Source organism: Zootoca vivipara, chromosome 4, assembly GCF_965207765.1.
Source record: "Zootoca vivipara chromosome 4, rZooViv2.hap1.1, whole genome shotgun sequence".
Classification (NCBI taxonomy): Eukaryota; Metazoa; Chordata; class Lepidosauria; order Squamata; family Lacertidae; genus Zootoca; species Zootoca vivipara.
The window spans coordinates 29,062,649-29,087,575 of record NC_142587.1 but is presented as its reverse complement, the minus strand read 5'-3'; the positions used below and the strand labels follow the sequence as shown (position 1 = coordinate 29,087,575).

Sequence of the window (24,927 nt, the reverse complement as noted above, 5' to 3'; positions counted from 1 at the left end):
AGATCAACCTAAATTCTTTTTTTCTGGCTGGCAGCCCTACAAATGCTAACATTGTCAACTGATTAGCAACAGTAAAAACCACTTTTGTTGTCTGAGGTTAATTGTAAGTTTTTCCTCCCACTGGAAACAAACAGCGTCATAAAAAAGGAAGTCACTTCCCCTTGCTTTGAACAAGTATTGGGTTTTCTTCTTCCCCATAGCCTCGAAACGCTGGAAAGGTGTACCTCATACCTCTTTTGTTCTGACAAATCAGAATTGGGCAACTTGGGCAAGTTTTCGTAAGTTTTTCTGATATATACATACACACATATATATATAAGTCCATCTGCTGAGACTCTTCCATTAAGATAAAGTACTTTACAGCTCTTTGAAAAGTTCCAAGACAAAAGATGCAGAGATCTGGGTAAGTGTGAAATGCTTCTTTGTGGAGATAGCAGAGTAATAAAACATGGACAGTTCGATTGTTTGTTCAAAAGTGAGGGGGGGGGGGGGAGCTAATGGACCAAGCATATGAGTGCGGATGGTTCTTGCAACTATTTATTGACTATAATAAGACGTATGCAGAGGTCTTCACAGAACTATATTTGGTGAAGTAAAACTCTGTAGATTCCATATGACTTAAAAATTGAGACCTTTTGTCAAGGAATGAAAGACTTCTATGAGGTTTTGCTTTTGCTTTCTTTCATGAAGGGCATGAAATATAGTCAACATTGGTTGGTTTGCAGCATGGGGCAATTGGTGGCCCTGTGTCTGCTGAGAGGTTCTGTTGAGAGGTAAATGGACACTGCTTGCCTCCTATAGTCCACTCCAAAAACCCAGGACTGAAACCACCCATTGTGGGGTGTTTTAGTGGGTGCCCCTTCCTGCTTTTGCAACTTTGCTTAAAGGACAGAACTCAGTCTAAATTTGCATCTATGCTTATAGACTGCTATATACAGATTTGTGGCACATGGCTTTGTACTCCTAGTCTTCTAAGGGCATAGAGCTCCATTGGCCCCTTTCCACATTCTGTTGCCTATTCCCCCTCGATTTTATACCAAAGGGGACTGATTTGCACTTCAGCATTTCCCTGTGCATGCTACCCTACGCATGTACCTCTCTTTCCCACCAGAGAAAGATCCTCCTTTCCCTTGCCCAAAGCAATCATGTATCCATCACTCTCACTGGGAGCCAATGGACTTGGGTTCTATCTGATGTCCTCAAGGATAGGAAAATCATTCTCACAATCTAGGGGGCTAAGGTTAGCCAGTGGCTGGAGCTGCTGTCAGAAGAACTTTAGATGGTACAGAAAAAGCTTGGTCAGCTATATTAAGAAGGTTAAATTTTAGAGAAAGACAGTGTGCCCACTTCCCTTATTTTGATTTTGGCTTATATCCTGGTTTGGAGAACATGACTCACGTTTCAGATTAGAACCAGAAACATGAACTTGCACAAAATGTATTGAGTAATGTGTAGACCATGCATTTTCAGTGCTCAGATACCTAATAGTTGGTAACCATGAACTTAATTCAAACATCCTTCAGCAAGCTTCTTCCTGTGGAGTTTAGGAAACAGCAATAAGAAACCAGAATAATAAACCAGAATAATAATTTTAAATTGCTGAAAGTTGAGTTCTAGCAAAAGCCATGCTTTCCTTTGTCTTTTCCCAAACATACTTTAAATATGTAAATAATCTAAGGAAAGATTTGGGTTTGCTCACAACACACAATAGACCCATATCTCTTTAGCAAACAGTATCCCTTCTAAAATAAACTTTGGTTGCATAAAAAAGGTGTGTGATGTTGACAAGCTTAAAATACAGTGTTTTGGAAGCCTTTCAGCAAGCAATACTAGAAACACCTGGCTTTAAGTCCCCTGAATTTAGGTCACAGGACTTAAATATGAATATATGACTGTGGAGAAATGTTGTGTCCACGATTATGTTTTGTGCTGGGGGGAGGGGAAGTTAGTTATGTGGTCTGTGTTGATGTCAGAGTGTGACTGTTAAAGTCACAACCTTGCACTGTTACTATATTGCAAGCCTGTTTAGCAGTAGCTGCTTAGCAGCAGATTCTGAAAACTGAGAGAGATCATCACTTTTAGTATTTGTAGATGTGGCTTGGATCACATAAATTCATTTTGATTGGTCTGGAAAACAATAAGACTTTGGTTGGCTGGTGGTTCTAGTCAGCAGAGAAGAGCAGTCAACTGTCGGTTGGGAGAAATAATGTGGAGTGGAGAAAGTTGAGCTGAAAATGGACGCCTAAGGCATCCATATTAAGAACAACATATTAAGTTGTTCATCTCCAGTTGTACACAGCCCACTTCAGGGGTGCCAACACATTTATTTTGATTTGTTATGTTTACTTGTCAACTTATTACAAAAAGAAGTCTCAAAGTGATTTACTCCCCCCCCCCTTTTTTTAAAGTGTAGAATACTTTTGATCTTGGTTCATTGGTCATTGGAAGCTGTGGTTCCTTTGTGATAGATGAGGGTTGGGGTTTTTTTACACACATATATACAGGCTGAGCATCAGATGGTGTTCGGTGTCGTCCCAAACATCTGACAGGTATCAATTTGGTCACCCTGGTTTTAGAACATGCCTGGCAAACCTGCCACAGGCAGCCAGAGACTGTGGTACTTCAGGATGGAACAGGAGGGTCCTATGAGTTTATCTAGGCCATGATCCAGTCTGCAGTGTTCCAGTCCAGTACTAGACTATCTACTCCCAAGTTCAAAAGACGAGAAGCAAAGTTACACCAAGCACTGATGGAGCAGTACAGCATATGCACTTCACTGTCCACAACAGAGACACTGTTTTGTACTCTGGGCGTGAGTTGTGGTGAAATGCTTGTTGGCCATCACTAATGTAAAGGGAATCCAATCCATGTTTTCATCAGAGTCTGGAGTAATGCCAGTTCCAGTTTTAAGCCCAGGAGCTCTAGAGACAAGGCTGTCAGGCAGTTGAAGAGATATTTCTGGCGGGCTTTTCTCGTGCCTAACAGTTTGTTCTAAATAAAGTGGTTTAGTCACCATCTAGTTTAGAGCACTTCTGTTGTTTTGACACTCTTCTTCTCATTCGCAGGTTCCAAGGTGTCATCCATCTTTCTCTTTCCTGTTTTCTATGGAATATGGTGCCCAGGCTCTTATGTATTTTCATTGCCAGTACATTGGATTCTTCTGCCTTCCGAATCCAGCGTACGGGAAGTGCAGGTGAAAGCAGTAACCATCAATGGCCAAGTCCTGGTTTAGAACATTCCAGTGTTTCTTTCTTCTTCTTTTTAATACAAAGCAATTCTTTTCTTATGTAGATAATTGCCAAGATCGCACCGTGCATTTCAGGTCCACTTTTGTACTGGCAGGAGAACCAGTGGTCCTCAAATGCCCTCCTTTGAGATACAAACAGATGGATGCTTTTGGTCAGCCCTTGAATCTCACCTGGGGGAAAAATGGTTCAGCAACAATTATCCCTGCAGGATACAAAGAAACAAGAATTCTCTTACAAGATGATGCTCTTTGGTTTTTGCCAGCTTCCACTGAGGATTCTGGGGAGTATATCTGTACTCGAAGGTAGGCATTCTAAGGCACAAGACTGTTAGCCTAGGCTACATAGGGTTAACCAGATAACATGCAATTAATCTTATTCATGCATCACTGAAGACTTACTGGCAATGGATTTACAAGACAGATCTGGGGTACTGTTTATCAAGTGTTGGAGAAGGTAAGATACATGGAGAAGTAAGTGTTCTTTAGAGCAGAGAATAAATGTATTGGATTTTTTTTTTGCTACAACGTATCTGAGGCCATCTTCATCCACATAACTTCAGTGTACCAAAGGTACCATATTGTACCCAAGATTGGTGTGTGTGTGTGTGTGTGGCATGTGGCATGCATACATGTCATATGTGTGACTTGCATCTTCAGGGGGAAGCCACCATCACCAAGAGGGTATGGCTCCTCAGCTCTGGACATTGTTGTTGTTGTTGTTGTTGTTGTTGTTGTTGTTGTTGTTGTTGTTAAATTGTGGTCGTAGAATGTGGAAGTGACTTACGCTTCCTTTCTTTGGCATTCTTGTTTCATGTGTGGAGCGAGGAGGACAGTCATGTTTCTCCCGCAAGGAGATGTCTTGAACTCTGTGTATATCTGGCACTACAAGGGATGCTGGTGGCGCTGTGGTCTAAACCACTGAGCCTCTTGGGCTTGCCAACCAAAAGGTCGGCGGTTTGAATCCCCGCAATGGAGTGCGCTCCTGTTGCTCTGTCCCAGCTCCTGCCAACCTAGCAGTTTGAAAGCACACCGGTGCCAGTAGATAAATAGGTACCCCTGCGGTGGGAAGGTAAACGGTGTTTCGGTGTGCTCTGGCACTCGTCACAGTGTTCCGTTGCACCAGAAGCGGTTTCGTCATGCTGGCCACATGACCTGGAAGGCTGTCTGTGGACAAACGCCAGCTCCCTCAGCCTTAAAAGTGAGATGAGCGCTGCAACCCCACAGTCGCCTTTGACTGGACTTAACCGTCCAGGGGTCCTTTACCCTTTTTACCTTTACCTATGCATGTGGGCACTTTGCAGGTGGTATGGAAAGAGGAAGGGCAAAGCATTCATTGAAATGCAAGTAGCTGAGGGGAAGAGCTTGGGGCACCTGTGTCTTTTGCAAGGAGAGGGGCATGAAATGAGCTTTGAAGATCCTGCAATGTTTTGATGATTATTAACACTATCACTCTAGAAAGCACTATGCATACTTATTAATGGTTACAATTTTGGTAATTAATGGTCACATTAAGCGCTGCTTTGTTTTTCATGTGGGTTAATGAATAGTCCATGATATGGGGTTGGAAAAGAGAAGTTTCCTCCCGGGCTTGATGAAGGCAAGTAGCCAGGCAGAAGCTTTGCAGCAGCCTAACATGCACTTTCCATCTTTATGGGCAGGAATGGGTGTGATTTTTACCGTAATTGAAAGTGGCTCAAGGAAAAGGAAGGTCAAGAAGCCTCCCCACCATGACATCCATTTTGCTCCTCATGTTGTAGCCTCAGTGCCTGCATTTTGTTAAAAAGTGGAAGAAAAGAAGTAATTAAAAAACCAGTTCATAGACAATAGACAGCATCAGCTTGCAGGGTTTGGCCTTAACTTGTCCTTGATGTCTGTTCAGGGCATGTGTTTAGAATAGGGAGCCTGTCTGGAGTGCAGAAAGTGGTTCCTTACAGAACTGGTCTTTTGTGGTCCCACCTGTCGCCACCTGTTTGAACACCTGAATTTGTGTGATCCTTGTAGCAGTCAATAGCTAAAAGTGACATCCGCAAGGAATTTCAATCACATTTAGCCCTCCAGTAAGAAACAAAAGGGATGCGGGTGGCGCTGTGGTCTAAACCACAGAGCCTAGGGCTTGCCGATCAGAAGGTCGGCGGTTCGAATCCCTGTGACGGGGTGAGCTCCCATTGTTCGGTCCCTGCTCCTGCCAACCTAGCAGATCGAAAGCATGTCAAAATGCAAGTAGATAAATAGGTACCGCTCCGGCGGGAAGGTAAACGACCTTTCTGTGCGCTGTTCGGGTTTGCCAGAAGCGGCTTAGTCATGCTGGCCACATGACCCAGAAGCTGTACGCCAGCTCCCTCAGCCAGTAATGTGAGATGAATGCCGCAACCCCAGAGTCATCCGCGACTCCTAACGGTCAGGGGTCCCTATACCTTTACCTAAGAAATGAAAGATGGAAGGGGATGGGCTTGCATTTTCAAATGTCTTAAATTGGTCATTGCTGATAAACGGAAAAGATGTCCCCCGAAAAAAAATAATTTCCCCTGAGAGTGATACTGACGCTGTTGAGCCTGATAATGATGAAACAGCTCTTACACTACCTCTGAGAAATATTTTAGCAGTCTTGCAGACAGAAAAGTGTCCCAGGGTTGCTCAGTAGAGAAACACAGATGTGCTCAGTGTCCTGTGGTGTTGCAATGTACTTAATACCAGAAGTTACTCCACTGAGTGGCAAGGGACATGTGCAATGAAAAGCATGCAAGACTTTCAGTGTAAACCTCAGGGGGACTGGCATACATGCAGAAAGAGGACACTTATTGCAGAGGATATGCGAATGATTTTTAAAAAGTCAGCGGCTGATGCTGTTTTATTTCATAATGTCATTTCCATTATAATGCCTCTATATTAATCCCGCAAGCAAATTCATCTGGAAGATATTACGTCCTAATGAAAAATCCAAGTCAAACCTATGTAGTTCCTTGCCAAGTAATCATGAGCAGAACAACATACACCTTTTTCAGCCCGGTCCTCAGGTCGCAAAGGATTTATCACAAATGTAGGCTGGTTTAATAGTTGCTGCTTTTGCTCCAGGAACCGGGAATGCCAATTTTGTCGGGGCTTCTAAGGACAGAAAATCTATGTGCAAACTAACTTATTTTCAGAAAAAAATATATAGTGATAAACAACATAAAATCAACCATACAATTAGTTTTTTTAAAAAGAAGAAGAATTAAAACACATCAGAAATCAGCTTGAAATGTATATAACAGATCAATATAGGTGGATCTTTTAGACAAAGAAGGGCCCCCATCCATATTCTCTGCAGTTTGTGACCTTGGCTTCTCTTCTGCCTCAGAAAAAGTATTTTAAATGTTTAATCTAGCTTTTTTTAAAAATGATACACACCCTGAGCTGTATTCAATGGTGGCTTTGCATTACATGACTGTTTATTTGTTTTTAAGCAGATTTTTCCAACTGCATAAATTCCAAATCAGACACTCCACACAAAACAAAACAACAAGTAAACAAAACGAGTGCACAAAGTGTGCATTGCTCCTTGCTTACACCCTGGTGGAATCTAGACACACACATATAAAACGCCATGGAAATGCTTTTTTTTTTTTAAAAAAAGGTTTTGAAAATATATATTGAATTTGCCATAAGCCCACCATTGCCATCTAGTGTCACATTTGTATAATGCACTTAAAGCATTATATTTGCTGCTGCCTAGCTGAGTCCCCAGTATCTGTGGCAGTTTCTCCATAGGAGTCATAGGTCATATCTATTATACAGCATCGAAAGGGCAACCCAATGGCCCTGGCATTGATGTGAATCCTATCTTTGTGACACTGGATCGTTCTGAAGGTTATCTGTCTATTCCTGCAGCCTGATCAAACTTGTGCTGCCAATATCCATACCTCTCAAACACCTGGGCTTCTCCTATTTTCACCAAGATTGCCATTTAAGCGCAAGTCAGCTGATGGCTTTATTGATCCCTTTTATACTGAAGTCAATAAGGCCTGGAGTGCAGATTTTCAGTTCTGGCTGTTTAGCTCACAAGAGGAAGCAGGACAACTCCCGAGTCCTGACATCATATGGCAGAGGTTTTCAGCCTTTTTGAGTCCATGGATTCCTTGACCAACTACATTCTTTCTGCAGCACCTCTGTGGGGCTCAGGAGCCCAGTTATGCCGCCCCTTGCCTGCAGAGCTGGCAGTCCCTCACAAACACCCTCCCTTGTGGAGTGTTCCCTCAGCCTCCTCTCCCCTCTCCTTGGGAGTCCCCTGGGCAGCTGCTGCAACAGTCCCTGGTCTTTGAGCTGCCCTCCCTGCCCCAAACAGAGGTGCCTCCCAGAGGCAACAGCTCATGAAGAGTCGGACACGACTAAACAACAACAACAATTGCCAGGGCTGCTGCAATAAACAGCCACACAAGCCTTTGAGAGGCAGAGATGCGAGAGGGCATCAGAATAGGGAGGGAGGGAAGGAAAGAGGGACAGAGGCCAGAGTTGCCTGCAGCACCCCTGACCATCATGGCACCCTGGTTGAAAACCACTGCCATATGATATTATTGTTTGTGTGTTTGTGGAGTTAGATTTACAGGACATTCATCTGAGTAAAAAAAAGGGGGGGGGATGAAGCAGGTTCCTGCCTACAAACATCCCTGTACAGTCTCAGATACAAACCTTGGCTTGTGCTTCTCCTCATGAGCAAGGAACTTTAAACAACAACAACAACAACAACAACAACAACAACAACAGTCTCCAGCAGCTAAGGATCTCTTCTGTCCGTCAGTGTCTTCTTGCTCAGTCCTTCAGTCCTGGTTCTGCTAACTTGTTACTGCAATGGCTTATTGTTAGTTGTCTCTCAGGTTAGAGAAACATCACAAGACAGGCCCTCCCCCCCCCCCGCTCTTTCCTCAAGGCTTGCAGTGCTTTGTCCTTCCTTCCCAAACAATTTTCTCAATTTATAGCGGCTGCTGCACAAGCTCAGGAAGACTTCCCGACTGACAGCTACTCGGCTTAAAAGGCAGAACTGTCGGCTGAGGCCCACAGAGCCAAATAAATTGATGCCCCAAACCTATTCCGATATTGCCGGGTATACTAAAATCTTAATAGATTTACCGAAATATGTCTATAAAATACTTCCTAATTGTCTAAAAATACATTTGAATGAGATGTATCTACAGTCATACCTCAGTTTAAGTACGCTTCGGTTTGAGTACTTTCAGTTTAAGTACTCCGCGGCCCCGTCTGGAACGGATTAATCCACTTTCCATTACTTTCAATGGGAAAGTTCACTTCAAGGTTAACTACGCTTCAGTTTAAGTACTCCGCGGTCCCGTCTGGAATGGATTAATCCACTTTCCATTACTTTCAATGGGAAAGTTCGCTTCAGGTTAAGTACGCTTCAGGTTAAGTACGGACTTCCAGAACCAATTACATTCATACTTCGGGTTAAGTACGCTTCAGGTTGAGTACTCTGCGGACCCATCTGGAACGGATTAATCCACTTTCCATTACTTTCAATGGGAAAGTTCACTTCAAGGTTAACTACGCTTCAGTTTAAGTACTCCGCGGTCCCGTCTGGAATGGATTAATCCACTTTCCATTACTTTCAATGGGAAAGTTCGCTTCAGGTTAAGTACGCTTCAGGTTAAGTACAGACTTCTGGAACCAATTGTGTACTCAAACCGAGGTACCACTATACTGATATTTGTCCTTCCGAAGTTTAACACACCCACACCCACCCACACCACAACAAAGCAGAAATAAGCTCAGTACAATTTGTTCCTCCTGTCGGGAAGCCAAGCCAATCTAGTCATATTGGCACTTGTGTTCCGTGTGCTCTGAAATCAGCAGGAGCGGGGCTGCTCAGGTCCCTCAGCTAGAGTATTTTGTATTGTCGGAAGAATCAAGTTGCCAACCAATGATGCTTTTTCAGAGGGCGGTGATTTTAGTGTCCTGTGTGTACTTGTTCAAAATGGTTAAATCTGAACAATAAAAAGCCATGGTGGGTTATGGTGCAATGATAAATCTTTATTTGTTGGGTATGAATGTCTTATTTCTTCTTCTCTCCCCCTGCCCATTTGCAGGAATTCTTCTTACTGTGCTGATGTGTCTGTTCCTCTCACAGTTGTGGAGAAAAGCGCTGTTCGAAATATTTCCTATCTCCAGAAGGCCTTCACATTTAGTCCTGGAAAGGTTGTCTGTCCCGCCTTGGAGAGTTTTGTACAAAAGAATACAAGCTACGAACTCAAATGGTACAAGGTATTATTATGGGTAATTTCTTCATGGCAGTTTGGGAATTTGAACTTGGACTTCCAGTATCCAAACCCATAGGGGACTATCATCTGTACTGCACTCATAAGATGCTGACAGTATGGTAGAAATTGCACAATTTTGTAATACCTCAGACTGATCCTATGCAGGGTTATGACATGCCTAAGTCCATTCATTTGAATTGGAATCTTAGCGTAATTGTGGCTGCAATGGTCCTCCAGATGTTGCTAGATTTCTGCAGCTGGCATGACCAGGGGTCCAGGATTATGGGAGCTGTAGTTCAACCACATCTCAAGGGACATAAATTACCCATCCTTAGCCTAGGATTAGCTGTAGCTTTGAACAAAGACCTTCAAGTCAAGTACTTTATTATGGTCATAGACCAGCATAAGCAAAGCATCTAAATAAATAGCATAATGGTTTGAATCTAAATGAATAATTATTAAATAAATAGGAGCAAGAACCAAACGTAGATTTAAACATATACATAGAATACTTCATTAAGGATAGAAAATGGGTGCGTAAAAGTTTATAAGAAAAAATAAAAGATCGGTTAACACAGCTATATGGGGAAGGCTTCAGAAGTGCGGGTCTAACAATATGGGCCTTCAGTTTAGGATTGAATTGTAGCATAGACCAGGGGTGGCCAACTCCCAAGAGACTGCAATCTACTAACAGAGTTAAAAACTAGCAGCGATCTACCCACTTTGGGGGGGGGGGGTTCAGGTTAAAGTTGAACTTTTTTTTAGGAAGGAAAGCCCTGTTTTGGGGGGTTCAAGTCAATGTTGTTGAACTTTTCTAGGGAGGAGGAAGGACCGTTTTTGGGGGTGCAGGGCAAAAATGTGGAGCTTTTATTAGGGGAGACAAAAGCTTTTGAGCTTCTTTGTGGGGAGCCAGGAATCTATCAGTGATCTACCACAGACGTCCAGTGATCTACTGGTAGATCATGATCTACCTGTTGGACGTGCCTGGCATAGACCATTCTTTGTCGAATATCTATCATGGCAGTGCAAAATCTGGCGACTGAATATGTGACTTCTGGGCTCTCATCCTGTAGCAATATGGAGATGTTGTGTTGTTCTGAACGCCCAGGAAAGTTATATAAGATGGGTTGGATAAACCTAGTTCAAATGTCTATAATCCTGGCAATGAAAAAGGGCATGCTCCGTTGTTTCCTGCTGCCCAGAGCCACATGGGCCATAGCTGCCAAGTTTTCCCTTTTCTCGCGAGGAAGCCTATTCAGCATAAGGGAAAATCCCTTTAAAAAAGGGATAACTTGGCAGCTATGACATGGGCACATCCTCTCCTTGTAAGGTAACTTCCTATAACGGCCTTCCTGAATTGCTGAAGGGAGGGCCTGACAATGGGCCAAAGTGAAAGCCCTTCGTTGTTTTGGTATTTTGAGATTAGCTATGTATGGCATTTGGGAAGTCAAGTATCTTCTAGTTCTGCTAATTAATTTTTTGGGGGACCTGGCTAGGTCTACCTGTCGTTCTCTATCTACAACACACAGTTTAATGTTGTTTTTTGCTTGTTCGTGTCCCATGGTGAGTAGGATCTGTGGACTGAATCCTAAAGTTGTTATTATGTTTTCCACAGCTCGTTTCCACGTGGACTTAGATTATGGTGGCCTGAAGATGTGCTCTTGAGTTAAAAGCTTTGATACAATAGCCTGAAAGTTTCATTAGGTTGCTTTGTTTTTAGAATATTTGCATTTAAGATGACAAGCTGTTTTCACAAAGAAGAGGTCCATCACAAGCTTTCCCCCCAAAAAACAAATGTTCTTTATGTTCAGAGGCAGCATAGCCCTGAGCATCGGATACCGATGCCAAAAAAGAAGGTTGTTGCCATTGTGCCTTGGTTATCTCCATGTTAAACTCAGAATGCTAGACTAGATACAGCATTAGTTCTGATCCAAGAGAACCATGCTAAGTTGAGTCCAAAGCCTGAGGCTATTTTTTTTTAACTGCTCAGCACTTAATTTAGTTCGCCAAAACTAATTTCCTCCTTTTCTCTTAATTAAAGCCACCCACTCCTTCCAAATTCTAAACAAACCATTTTCCATGTGTAAATTCTGTTGAATTATGAATGTGCACAGTGCACATTAAATTTTGACACTAATGACTTGGTAACTGGAGGGCAGTAGTTCTGAAATCCCGCAGAGCCCTGCTAAATTTATCTGTAGTTTATAGCCCTTTCACTAGAAACCAGGTCTGTCAGCAACTGACTAGACCATGAGTTTTTATTTAGTGATAACAGTGTCTGGCCAAGAATGGAAAGTGAAGCCCAGGATCACGAGATCCTTTAAAAAAAGTTATTCTGGAATCGTGCCAAGTTGACTTTGTAATGGAGAACCATTTTGAGCAGGTTTGCCTGAGGAATTTGATCATCGCTCATTCTGATATGAACTGGCCTAATCTGCAATTCCTGGACTGACTAATGTGTGGATCAGAACATGCCCATCAGATCTCACACTTCTCCAGATGCTGTTGACATAATTTTCGGTTCAATGTAAATTATCAAGAAAAATATTTGGAGAGAAAACAAAATGCATGTTTTAAGAGAAAATGCAGTTGAGAATAAGCACTTAAATGTTTCTTGCTCAGGTTTTTAATAAATAAATAAACAACCCCCCCCCCAAAAAAAACCATTAATGCACATATGGGATGGAAAAGATTTCTGGGTGAACACATGTGAAAAGTGATATGGACCAGAAACGGAGGCTTGTCCTTATTTAATCTATCATTAGTTGATCAATACAATATGGAATTTTCCACTTACACTGCCATTACAATAGTTAGTCATTATTGTGTAACCATGTGGTTTATTGCAAAACTCCAACAGAATGACCTCACAAAGAGCCCTTTCCTTTCCTGGCACCACACTGAAACTGAAGAGAATTTAAGTCCAGAGTTACTCAAAGCAAAGGATTTCCCGTACCTTTAATAACAGTGTAAAAAGAAGGGGTTTGAGGAGGTAGAGCATGTCACAGGAATTAGAGTTGGTCCTACGACTAGTCACTCTAGTGCACTTCTAAAGGTATAGAAACCCCATCTTCCTTTGTCTCTGCCTGACTTTCTGGGCTGAACATTCATCGCTGTCTTTAGCATATGTGCTGCCGGGGTGCAAAGACCCACCCAGCGCCCCCAAATTTAGTTTAGCCCCCAAATTAACTTTTATTATGCTCATGTCAGACACCACGCTTACGCCTTATCTCTAGTTTACGAAAGAAGGGAGGAAAAAGAAAACAACTTTTTTATTTGCTCATTTCTTTACAATACACTTGTACTTAAATATACAACACCACCACACTTAAACTTATAAGTATTGTTTAGGCACCTACTTAGGAGAAACATCAGTTGTGCCAAAGGTGCCGCTGACCCCGCTGCCACATAGCAGCTCAATACAATACGTAACATAATATTTTGATGCAAGAGTTAATTTTGCGTGCACGGTGCTGTTGTGAATGACAAGTACCGCTCTTGGCGCAGCGCGGCTTTGGTAAATGAGCTCAAGTCGAAAGTCCTTTAGTGAAACTGTAGGTATACATTTCGGTCATACCTAGGTATATGTATTTTGTTTTTCTAGCTTGATCAAAATTATTTATTATTTCATAACAGGTAGATAGTTTAGAGCTTAGGCGGCTTCAGCGGTGGGCACCTGGCGCCCCCAGAATTCGGCTCCTGGGTGCCCCGCACCCCTTGCACCCCTGGGTAAAGACGGCCCTGGCTGCATTTGCCCCATAGTTTGGTGTAATGTACAAGAGCCTGCACTGAGCACCCAGAACCTTGCATTTCCCTCCCCCTCTCCATGTCTTCTCCAGTTAGTTCCCCCTTCAGCACTTCCTAGCTTATTGTTAGGAGTAAACCAAATAGCCACACTTTCAAACCCTGCTTAGTTAAGGAAGCCAGCTTCATAACCCATTGTTTTTTTTGTTTTTTGTTAAGTTCGCCTGTTTTTAAACTGGTCAGAGCTTGTTTTAAACCATTGCCCTTGGTTTGAATGTAATAAACCAGGATTTGTGGAAAATGAAAATAACTCTTATTCCGACTCTGTGCGGGGAAAACTAGGGGGAAAGGTGTGGGTCTGGTGCTTACTGCAAGATCCTCTGTGTTCATGTACATATTAATAAACAGTGGCATTTAAGCTTTATGTGTATAAAAAGCTTATTGGAGGCACTTTTCTGCTTTGGAATTAGCCAGGAATCGGACCCCTGCCGCAAAGTCTTTCAACTGCTTCATGGCCTTTCCAAAATGCCACCATTGCTGCATCAATGGATGTTAAACTAGCTCAGTGACATTAAGAATTCACTGGGGGGAAAAATCACCTTAAGACTTCTTGGCTGCTGTATTTCATAACTAAATGTTTGGCTGCCCATTTTATTTGTGTACTTTTATTTTTATTTTGTTTCTAGGACTCAACACCTTTGGCTATTGACAACCAAAAATTTGCTGTTTTGAAGGGCACAAATTATCTCATCATAAACTCTGTGTCCTTGGATGATTCAGGCTACTATACTTGCCAGCTGACCTTTCGGCACGAAGCAGGACAATATAATATCACCAGGACCATTCAGTTAGAAGCACTTGGTAATGTTTACTCTTGAAGTACTAAAGTATGCAATGATGAGCAGGACTGTACATAGATGATCCACTTTGCTTTGCTTTAAAAAATACAAACTTGGTATGAAGTAAACTTTGAATTTTCCACATGGATCAATTATACAAATGTGCATATTGTTAAAATATGCATAGCAGGGAGTCATTGCTCAGAACACAAGCTATGCAAACGAAAGGTCCCAGGGTTAATCTGTGGCATTTCTATGCAAGGCAGGAAAAGACTGCAAACCTGGAGAGCCATTGCCGGTCAGTTTAGGGTGTGTGCTCTCCCCACTGCCTTTTTTCTCTATACACAAATGACTGCACCTCAACTGATCCATCAGTTAAGTTAAGATCTTGAAATTTGCAGATGATACAACAGTCATTGGGCTCATCCGGGAGGATGATGAATCTGCATATGGCCAGGAAGTAGATCGTCTTGCCTTGTGGTGCAGCAGGAATAACTTGGTGCTAAATGCCCAAAAGACAGTGGAAATGATAATTGATTTTAGAAGGCGTCCTCCCATCTTGTTGCCAATCTCCATTCTTGGTAACATGGTTGTAGTGGTAGAGTCCTTTAAGTTCTTGGGCTCTATGATCTCTCAAAAATTGAATTGGTCAGATATCATCAATATTATTATTAAAAAGGTACACCAGAGATTGTATTTCTTGCAACAACTAAGGAAATTTAATCTGCCCCAGGAATCGCTGGTCCAATTTTATAGAGGTCTTATTGAAACTGTCCTCTGTAATTCCATTACTGTCTGGTATGGTACAGCCTCTAAGCTGGATAAGAAGAGGCTCCAATGAGCAGTAAGAACTGCAGAGAGGGTAATTGGTGTTAGTTAGTTTGCCTCTACTCGAGTCAGGAAGAGAGCAGAGAAATTTGCTGTAGACCCTTTGCATCCTGTTTGATTTCCTCCCATCCGGACGTCGATACAGGACAATACAAAAATGTCTAGGCACAAGAATAGCTTTTTCCCTTGTCAAATTGTTGAATCTGTAGTTGTGGGCGGAAGGGAGTCCAGTTGGTGGTCAGGGCCTTTTCGCTATGCTGTTGTATTGTGAGGGGAATAGTGGTTGTATGAGGTACGTTTTTTCTTTACATTGCAATGTAGTCGAAGCAAAATTCCAAGTATGGTTGATACTTGGCCAATAAATTATTCTATTCTATTCTATTTAGACCAGAGGTGGACCAGATGTGAGCCATGGGGCCTCCCCATCTAGCCCCTTACTGCTCCACAGGGAGTTATTGATACTTGAAAACAGTTCACTGTTGTCACTAGAAGAAGGCTATTTTTGAGTCTCCTGTGTGGGGCTGATTTTTAATGTATGGGGTCACCGATGGGAAGGAAATGGGTAACCCTCCTCTCATGCATTGTCACACCCCCAAACACTCTTCTGTTGAGGTCAAAATAATGTCTCCCTCAGGATCAGAAAAGTTCCCCAACTGCAGATTCACGGAATGTGCACATCCTGTCTCTAAACAGCTTTCCTAGGATGTATTTTGGCAGCGAAAGAAAAGACTCATACTCTTTCTCGTCATTACAACTGCCAATTGCTAAAGCCCCGAGCTTACCCAGCACAACATTCCAGCTATTTGCTTCAGATAAGGGCCTGAAATAGTTTCAGAAGAGAACTAAGATCGCTGGCTAGTGGCCAGTGGAAGTGTGAGGAATTTGCAGTCTTTGTGGGAGGTAGAATGCTTGTGGGTTAAATGCCTCCACTTGCAAAACTGAGTGGTTTATGCCAAAAAACAGCCCTGGGAGGTGATTTCCATTAGCTCGGGGAATGCAAAATTTAACTAATAGTGGGAAAGGGTAGACAAATACACCTGTCTCATTTCCCCCTTTTTATTTTTAAATTTGCACAGGTTTCTTTGTCTGCTGCTCTGTTAAATGAATATAGATATATATGTTAATTTACCTGTTAGTCAGTACACAGGCTGACCAGCAGGGGGTGGTAGTGTGCTTAATGTGTTTTCACATCAATGTAAGAACTACACATTCTTCCCCCATTTCAATTCATTTAAAACAAGCTGAGAACCTCTGAAAACTTCACAGAGCAAAGAGAGAGGAAAGAGAGAGAGAGACAAGATCTCTGAACGCACTGGAATTCTAATCGATGTTCATTCTGGTGATAACAATTAAATTTCAGCCGTGCCTTATTCTTCTGAGGTTATTTCTCTATCCTGGTAAATAATGGAAACTATTGCTGTATCAGAAAAGCAGATGTAATTCTCTGCAACATCTTTTCTCTGAACTCTCACTAGGCCAAAAGAAGAGAAGCCGACCTGTGATTGTCTACCCAAATGAAAAGATTACATTAGCAGGTCTCGGTAAGGCCAATCATTTATTCAAGCAGTTTCTGAAAACAAAGTACCATTATGTTATGAAATATGAATTATAACTCAGTTTTAAATTTCTTACCAATGGGTTTTAGTACTACATTAGTTCCAACCACAATAACAGCTAATGGTGGTTTGACTAACTTTGCTATAATTGTGGCAGAATTAATGATATCTGCTGCTTCCTGAAGAGGATCCACAATTCAGCCTTTTGCGAACAGGGCCAAACCAAACTTACACATAATGTATCATGTCATGATTCTTTCCCCGCCTTGTTCCTTCATGTCTTCAAAACTGAGGAAAGGAGTGGAGGAGCTGAACCGTTTTCCTTGCCAGTTACTTGGGCAGATATCAGACTGGGGTGATTTTGATTGAACAAGTAGCTGCCAGGACAGGGTGACATGCCAGTTGGCCACTCAACCACCTGCGGCTTCCATGTATTTTAGAACAAATGGAACAAGAACACCTTGAATACAGGAGATAGGTTGTTTGGCTCTAATTCTCCTTATCCAGGGATCTTTTGAAACTGAAGTTCTGTCTAGGGGTTAGAGCTCTTAGCAGATCGCCCTCATCAAACTACAATTCCCAAGACATTTTGTCGCTTGCACTCGAGACACCCTTTCTTCTTTGGACAACACTTTAAAAAGTTTTGGCACTTTGTTCCTCTACCATGGTGTCAAAGATATGGTCCATATCTTTGTGAGAACCCATGCATGACACTTGAAGTAGAAAAAAAAAGATGACATATGTGTAGTGCAGAAAAGAGTGTTCTATATACTTGGGGAAAGTCAATAATATGGAACACTTATTTCTTCTGTTTAACAGCTATTCCGGAAATGTAGGAATGTGTGTGCTCTTTGGATAAACCAGCCTTGTGAAAGAAATGAAAAAGCCCCCCCCCACACCATTAGCCTAAAGGTTTTCACCAGACCTCCTACCAAAATCTTTTTATTTTTATTAAATTTCTAAATTGCCCTTCATTTCATAATTGCCCTTCATTTGAGGATCACAGGGTGGTTTACAATATATCAACACCAAAATGCATACTGTAGTAACAAACGAAAACAATACTGCCCCCCCCCCCGCAGTTTTAAAAGACTATATATTGTTTAATTAGCCAAAGGTTTGGGAGAAGAGGAATATTTTTGCTTGGACCCTAAAGATATGTAATGAAGGCACCAGTCAAGGCTCCCTGGGGAGGGCATTCCACATGCAAGGGGCCACGTCAGAAAAGGTCAGTTTGGTCCTTGAAGTATTGCAGTCCTGAGCAGTTTAAGGCTTCATAGGTCAAAAATAGCATTTTGAATCGGACCCGGAAACTAACTGGCAGCCAGTTCAGTCAGGCCAGGATTGGCATTATATATCTTCATACCATCTTGCCCTGGTAAGCAACTGCTGAATTCTGTAGCAGCTGAAGTTTCTGAACCATCTCCAGAGGCAGCTCCATGTACATAACACGTTGTGCCAACCTAGAGGTCAAAAGCTGGCTGGGATATGGAGCCCAGAACCTGATCTGAGATGTGTGCTTGTCCACAAGTGGTCACATATTCCAGGTCCTAAAAAGAATTGGTGCAACTTACAGGGACTCTGGGTAATTTGAACCAAGAACCTCATGGCCTAGCCTAGTGAGCTACCATGGATTCTGTGTGAGCAAGTCTTCAAATGTAGAAGGAAATGAGGATGTCAACATGACCTCTGCAATCGGTAGGCAGTAGGTTTCTAGGTTGGCCTATATTGTGGCTAAATCTAGGCTTTTCTTTCATCTTTTTAAAAAATAATTTGTATTAATTTTATACAAATTGTATCACCAGCCAGACAATTTTACAACAACGTGTGTAATTTTCTTGCATCTTGCCATCATTCGGACAAGTGCAGATTGTATGTATCAAAGAGTTCACTGTGTTCTCAAGTCTAACTTGGCATACAGTATTTGCAACAATAACAAAAAAAGCATTGAGGAAGTGATCGGTATTGCTAAATATGTGCAAGAGTTTGAAAGTGATTTCCTTTCAAACAAAGCATATATTTTTATTGTGCCTTCATGGGAGAAGGAAATTTTGTACCTAATGCCCTTTGAAGTCAGGGCCATCTCCGGCTGATACTGTGCTTTTGAATGAGATCCAGCAAATGTCATTAAAAAAACACAAAAAACTTCTCTGCAGCAATAAAATATTCCATGTGCAAACAAGTACAGTGACTCATGCTATTCTAGGCTATTGGAATGTGTTCCTTACTCAAGAAGGATGTGGTTAAGCCACATGATCCTGGCTAGCATAAATAGAAAGGGTCATCAGCTAAACAAGATTGACTCTTATTGCTTTAATTCTGTAAGAAGCTGTTCAAACTCACTTTCCACCATCATCACTTCCAACTCCTCTTTCCGGGATGTTTACTAAAGAAGTGTTTTTATTTTGAGGCTTCAGGCATCTCTGGGAAATGTTGCTTCTTTGGGCTGTTGCTGCTCATCTAGGGGATGTCTGAGGTATTTCACTCAGCCAGGACAATTATCTGTCACTTTTGCCTTGAGATTGTTGGGGTCGGCTGCATTTTATTGATCCTATTAGATCCTTGTTAGCTGATGATAAAAGCTCTGGAGTGCGGCAGTTGTTTATTGCAATGCTCTAGAGTTGATCCACCTATTTCTTGGTTCCCCTACTAGGCTGGACGATTGGTCAAAAAACGCTTGGTCAAATATTGTCAAATAATACTCAAGTATTTTTAAAGCATCCTTTTTATTAGGACACTCAGTGCTATTTTTCTAGAAAAAATATGTTCTGGAACTCACCATGAGTGCCTCCTTTGTTCTGTTATAATGGTGATATATTTCTCTTGTTGTGACCCACCCTGAATTGCTTGGTGATGAAAAGTGGGATATAAATCTTACAAATATATGAAAAATGTAAGCTGACGTCTATACCGTGGCATTCCGGGCACCATGCAGTGTTTAAGGACAATATTTGACTGGCGTGTGCCAAGTGCTGAACTGGATGCCCAATATTTGCATTGGAAGTGGACAAAAACCAAGACGTTTGCAACACTTTAAGTGTCTGCAGGTAATCAGACTTTAGAAGAAGTGGTGTGAGAATTGTATTTTCTTCTCCCACTTGTTTTACTAAAAGCATTTACATTTATTTACATGATGAATAATGGCTAGTTGCTTCTCCGGGTAGACTTGTTGGTTTATTTAGTTCAGTTTCTAATATACCTTTCCCCAAGGAGTCTGATTTGGTAACAATTAAAACAAACTTCTAGTTACAGGTAGGTAGTTGTGTTGGTCTGCTGTAGTTGAAACGAAATAAAAAAATTCCTTCCAGTAGCACCTTAGAGAAGTGTGCATGCACACAAAAGCTCATACCAATAACAAACTTAGTTGGTCTCCAAGGTGCTACTGGAAGGATTTTTATTTTATTTTATTAAAACAAAGGGCATGCAATAAAACCATAATACACCTACTTAATCCTGGCCATTGAATGCCAACTGAAATAAGAATGTATTGAGCTCTTCAGAAGACTTAAGAATTAAGGAGTGGTGATATCCATTATTGCTCAACATAGTACTCAACATTTGTTTGTTCTTACAGTACTTCCATGTTTCCTTTTAAAACTAGGTTCCCGACTGACAATGATATGTAAAGTGCTTACTGGAGAAAGCAGCCATTTTTATACTGAGGTTTGGTGGCTAGCCAACAAAACTTACATTGGTAGGCTTTATCAAAAGGGCAGAGTTACAGAAGGAGAACGTCAGTAAGTATTTTTACGCTCACCCCAATCTCTGAGCAGTGAGAGGTGCCAACACATACCTTTGGTTTAGTTTCTTTAAAATGGAGGTCACTTGAGACAGCAGTATCTTTGGGATACGTGGTTCTATTTGCACATATATACACAAGATTAACAGATCTTGGTCCTCTGTTAGGTTTCTAGCCACTACAACCCTGCCATAGTTTTGGATTCAGCAATGAGAAGAAAACATCCCAATTCAAGATGAGGCTGACCATTATTGTATACATAGTTCTCTTACACTTCACTTTGGCATCACCTCCAGCTAGCCACCTAACTGTGACATCATCTAGCTCACCAGCTTCTCCACAAGTATATCATGGGGGACTTTGTCGAAAGCCTTACTGAAATCAAGACGTGTTACATCCCTACCATTCATTCCCCTGATCCACCAAGTTTGAAACTCTATCCAAAAAAGAGTTATGGGTCCGATTTCAGTCTGGCATGATTTGCTTTCGAGAAACCCATGCTGGCTCTTCATAATCACAACATCCATTTCTAAGTGCTCACAGACAGACTGTTTAATTATCTGTTCCAGAACAATTCCTGGTATCAATGTCAAGCTGACCGGTTGGTCATTTCCTGGTTCCTCCGCCTGCTCCCTTTTTTAATGCCTCCAGCCCATGGGGACCTCATCTGTTTCCCAAGATTTTTTAGCAATTATAGACAGAGGCTCTGAGACTGTATCTGCGAATTCTTTTAGTACTCTTGGATGAAGTTCACCAGGCCCTGCAAATCTTAATTTATTTATAGTAGCTATTAGGTCCCTAATATCTCTTTTCCTTATCTTGAACTGCAGCTTCCTCTCTAGATCATTTATTATATTTTTCACCTTTAAACCACATTCAAAGCCTATTCAGTCACCATAGTATACTTCGTGGCTGAATGAGAATATGAATCTGCATTGTCCTGGTTTTAGTCTCAAAGTGCTTCCAGACAGATGGTTATTGTGGGATTGGTGCTCCTGCTGCATGCAAGGTTTTCCCTCTCTGGGGGAAATCCAAAAAGTTAAAGCATGCCAACAACCTGGTTGCAGTGTGGAATCCCCCTGACACACTAACAGCTACATTAAAATGGTTCACTACTGAGATCCTGTCAAACCCACTTTTCTTACTATTTTGAATACAAAATATTCAAAATCAGGGTGTTGCAGTGAAATGAACGTATTCCCATGTGCTATAAAATGCTGTGCTCATTGTTATGCACCTCACCACCCACCCACCACACAATGCTAGACTAAAAAAAAAAATCAAATTACAGCATTCTTGAAATGCTATCAATTAAAAAAAAGTGATCCTATAAATTGCTGTTTCCTTGTTTTAGGGAACTTGTAGAAAATGGTGAAAATTACATTGAGGTGCCCTTGATTTTTGACCCTGTGAAAGAAGCTGATTTCAATACAGACTTCACATGTGTTGCCCATAATAGTCTCGGGCATGAAATACGTGCAGCACAAGTAAAGCAACAAGGTATGTGTCTGTGTAGGAATACTATTGCCCTACTTGTTAATGTTACAGGTAGGTAGCCGTGTTGGTCTGAGTCGAAACAAAATAAAAAAATTCCTTCAGTAGCACCTTAAAGACCAACTATGTATTTATGTTGGTATGAGCAAGCTCATACCAAAATAAAAACTTAGTTGGTCTTTAAGGTGCTACTGAAGGAATTTTTTTTAATTTTGTTTCTACTTGTTAATGTAATGGTTCAGCTCTTCAAGACGTTACCAGGGTTGAGAACCTGATTGTGCATCATGGCTGTGTTGGTAACTGCAAAGAAAATATCTAATTCTTCCAACTCAAGATAGAGCTAGGGTTAGCCCCTTGTTTGAAAGCCTGGGGGCGCTGTCTGTCAGTGTAGACAGCAATTGGCTACATGGAACAATTCTCAGACAGTATAAGGGTGTTACCTTTTGCTTTGTTGGGCTAAGAGAGAGTGGTTTCACAAGGTACAGTGGTACCTTTGGTTACAAACGCTTTGGGTTACAAACGCTTTGGGTTACAAACGCTTTGGGTTACAAACTCCGTTAACCCGGAAGTAGTACAGTGCTACCTCAGTTTAAGTACACAATTGGTTCCACAAGTCTGTACTTAACCTGAAGTGTACTTAACCTGAAGCAAACTTTCCCATTGAAAGTAATGGAAAGTGGATTAATCCATTCCAGGTGGTCTGCACAGTACTTAAACTGAAGCGTACTTAACCGGAAGCGAACTTTCCCATTGAAAGTAATGGAATGTAGATTAATCTGTTCCAGACGGGTCCTCAGAGTACTCAACCTGAAGCGTACTTAACCCAAAGTATGAGTGTAATTGGTTCTGGAAGTCTGTACTTAACCTGAAGCGTACTTAACCTGAAGCGAACTTTGCCATCAAAAGTAATGGAAAGTGGATTAATCCGTTCCAGATGGGTCCGCGGAGTACTTAAACTGAAAGTACTCAAACCGAAGTGTACTTAAACCGAGGTATGGCTGTACCTTGGGTTGCGAACTTTGCCCCAGGATGAGAATGGAAATCGTGCGGCGGCAGTGTGGTGGCACCGGGAAGCCCCATTAGCGAAAGCGCGCCTCAGGTTAAAAACAGTTTCGGGTTAAGAACGGACCTCCGGAACGAATTAAGTTCATAACCCAAGGTACCACTGTATTATGAAAGAGGGATCCACTTTCTTCAAATATGGCTGGCCTCTCTTGGAAATAGGATATTGGGCAAGATTATACCGTATTGGCCTGAATATAAGCCACTCCCTTCCTTGCTGCTCCAGGCTGCATGGAGGGGGGGGGGGAGCCGAGCTGCATTGCCAATGGCCTTTCCCCTTCCTCGCTGTCTCCCTTCCTGGCCTTGGGGGAGAAGATGGGGGACTATGCACTGGGTGGGCGCTGCTTTGCTGTGCTCCTGGCGCTGTTTGCCCCACGCTCCTGGCTGCACACCATAAGGTTGCAAATATAAGCCACACTTTAACTTTTCACAGTTGGAATTGGGGGGGGGGGAGTGAGGCTTATATTCAGGCCAATACGGTAGTTCCCCAGATCTAGAAGGGCCTGCTCTTCTTTTATGCTGTTAAACATTGTAACTTAGTTTCTTCCATTTTTCTTCCTCAAATGTCATATGACCTTTCTGGGAATTCAATACTCCGTTTGAAATATGTGGGCTTTATGAAATAACACCCCTGCTTTTTTTTAAATTTAGGCTGTGCAAAGTTTGACACCAATTTTTATTTTATTTTTATAGAACGCGATACGTCTTGGTACTTGGCACTCATTCCTGTGGCTCTCGTTGTCGCGATTGCGGGAGGAGTGTGCCTGCATAAATGTTGGAAGAGAAGATCAGCAAGGGGATATATTGCAGCCAAATCCTGAAGGACAAAATGTTCTTCTTTTAGCATAAAAACAAACCAACCGCTCGGTAATCTGCTCCAATATATCAAGAAACCTTTTGGATGAAAACAAAAATCACCCAAGACATTTTGCTGGCACAGGCAGGAAAGCCTGATGTAATTTCCCACGGTGGTAATATATATATATATATATATTAATAAAATAAATTGCAAATTGTTGCCAGTTAATTTACCTCTCAAATCTGCTGCTTGAGGCTCCTCACACTAGTCAGAAATAAGGCTGGTCCTTGCAGAAGCAGAAGGTGTGTCAGAAGGGCCATAGCTCATCTAGTGGGCTCTTAAAGTGGTAGAGCATTGGCCTTGCATGCAGAACGCCCCATGTTCAGTCCAAGTCACCTCCAGGGAGGACTGGAAGGTCGCTGTCGGACACCCTGGAGAGCCACTGCCAGCCCGTGTAGACAATATTGAGCTTGAAAAACCATTGATCTGACTCAGTATAAGGAAGCTTCTGATATTCCTAATTGTGATTTTTTAGACCCAAACTAAACAGGACGATGATAAGCTAATGCCTTCAAATATTGCTCTTCCAGAGGGACGTGAGGCCAGGGGTGCGAAACCCTCTGCTCCATCACCTATCTTATCCTCACAGGTCTTTTATCCCTTCAACTACGCTCTGACACTGGAATTGTGCCAGTTTGGTATAAAAGTACACAGCTGGGAGGGGCTAGGAAGGGGAAATGGCAGGCAGAGGAAAGGGGCCCACAAATCTCTTTGGTGCTTGAAATTATGTCATCTGCTCTGGACATTATTGGGTCAGGCACCATCATTAGTTTTGGAGAAGATGGGACAAGATATATTCCTTACTTAATCTTATTTACTTTTTAAAAAATTTTTAATTCCTTTATTATACATAATTCTTAAAATACTTACAATATAAATGTTACATTACAGACATTACAAACTACAAATATAGAAAAGAATGAAGAAAAAGAAAAAAGGAGAAAAGGAATAGAAAAAAGACATAGAAAATGATTTTGTTTACAATAAAAAAAGAACCTTCCAAATATACCCGTTGAACTATTTTGAAATTAATCTTTTTTACACAGTTTCCTAGAATTATTTTTCTCCTTCTTGATTCTAGCTTTCTCTGACATTATCTTATGTTACAAGCCTCATTCAATATCTGCCACAAAGCTTTTGTTATCACAGTAACTTTTGAGGCAATCTTTAATTACTATCCATTCTTTATTAACATTTTGTAACATATTGTAACATTTTCCTCTCACTATCCCTGTTATCCTTGCTATTTGTAGGTATTCTATCAGTTTGGTCTGCCATTTGGTTTTTGAGGGGATGGTTTCGCTTTTCCAATTT

At 41.7% G+C, this 24,927-nt stretch overlaps 1 protein-coding gene across 1 annotated transcript; it reads left to right on the top strand.

Annotated features, from left to right (window-relative positions):
• Positions 1-237: 237 nt before the first annotated feature.
• IL1R2 (interleukin 1 receptor type 2) lies at positions 238-23,781 on the top strand. The gene is made up of 9 exons (XM_035115237.3): positions 238-403; positions 3,066-3,193; positions 3,292-3,550; positions 9,322-9,496; positions 13,923-14,097; positions 16,379-16,444; positions 20,061-20,196; positions 21,553-21,698; positions 23,448-23,781. Exons 1-9 carry the CDS (start codon positions 390-392, stop codon positions 23,573-23,575), a joined length of 1,227 nt encoding a protein of 408 aa, XP_034971128.2. The 5' UTR covers positions 238-389; the 3' UTR covers positions 23,576-23,781.
• Positions 23,782-24,927: the final 1,146 nt, after the last annotated feature.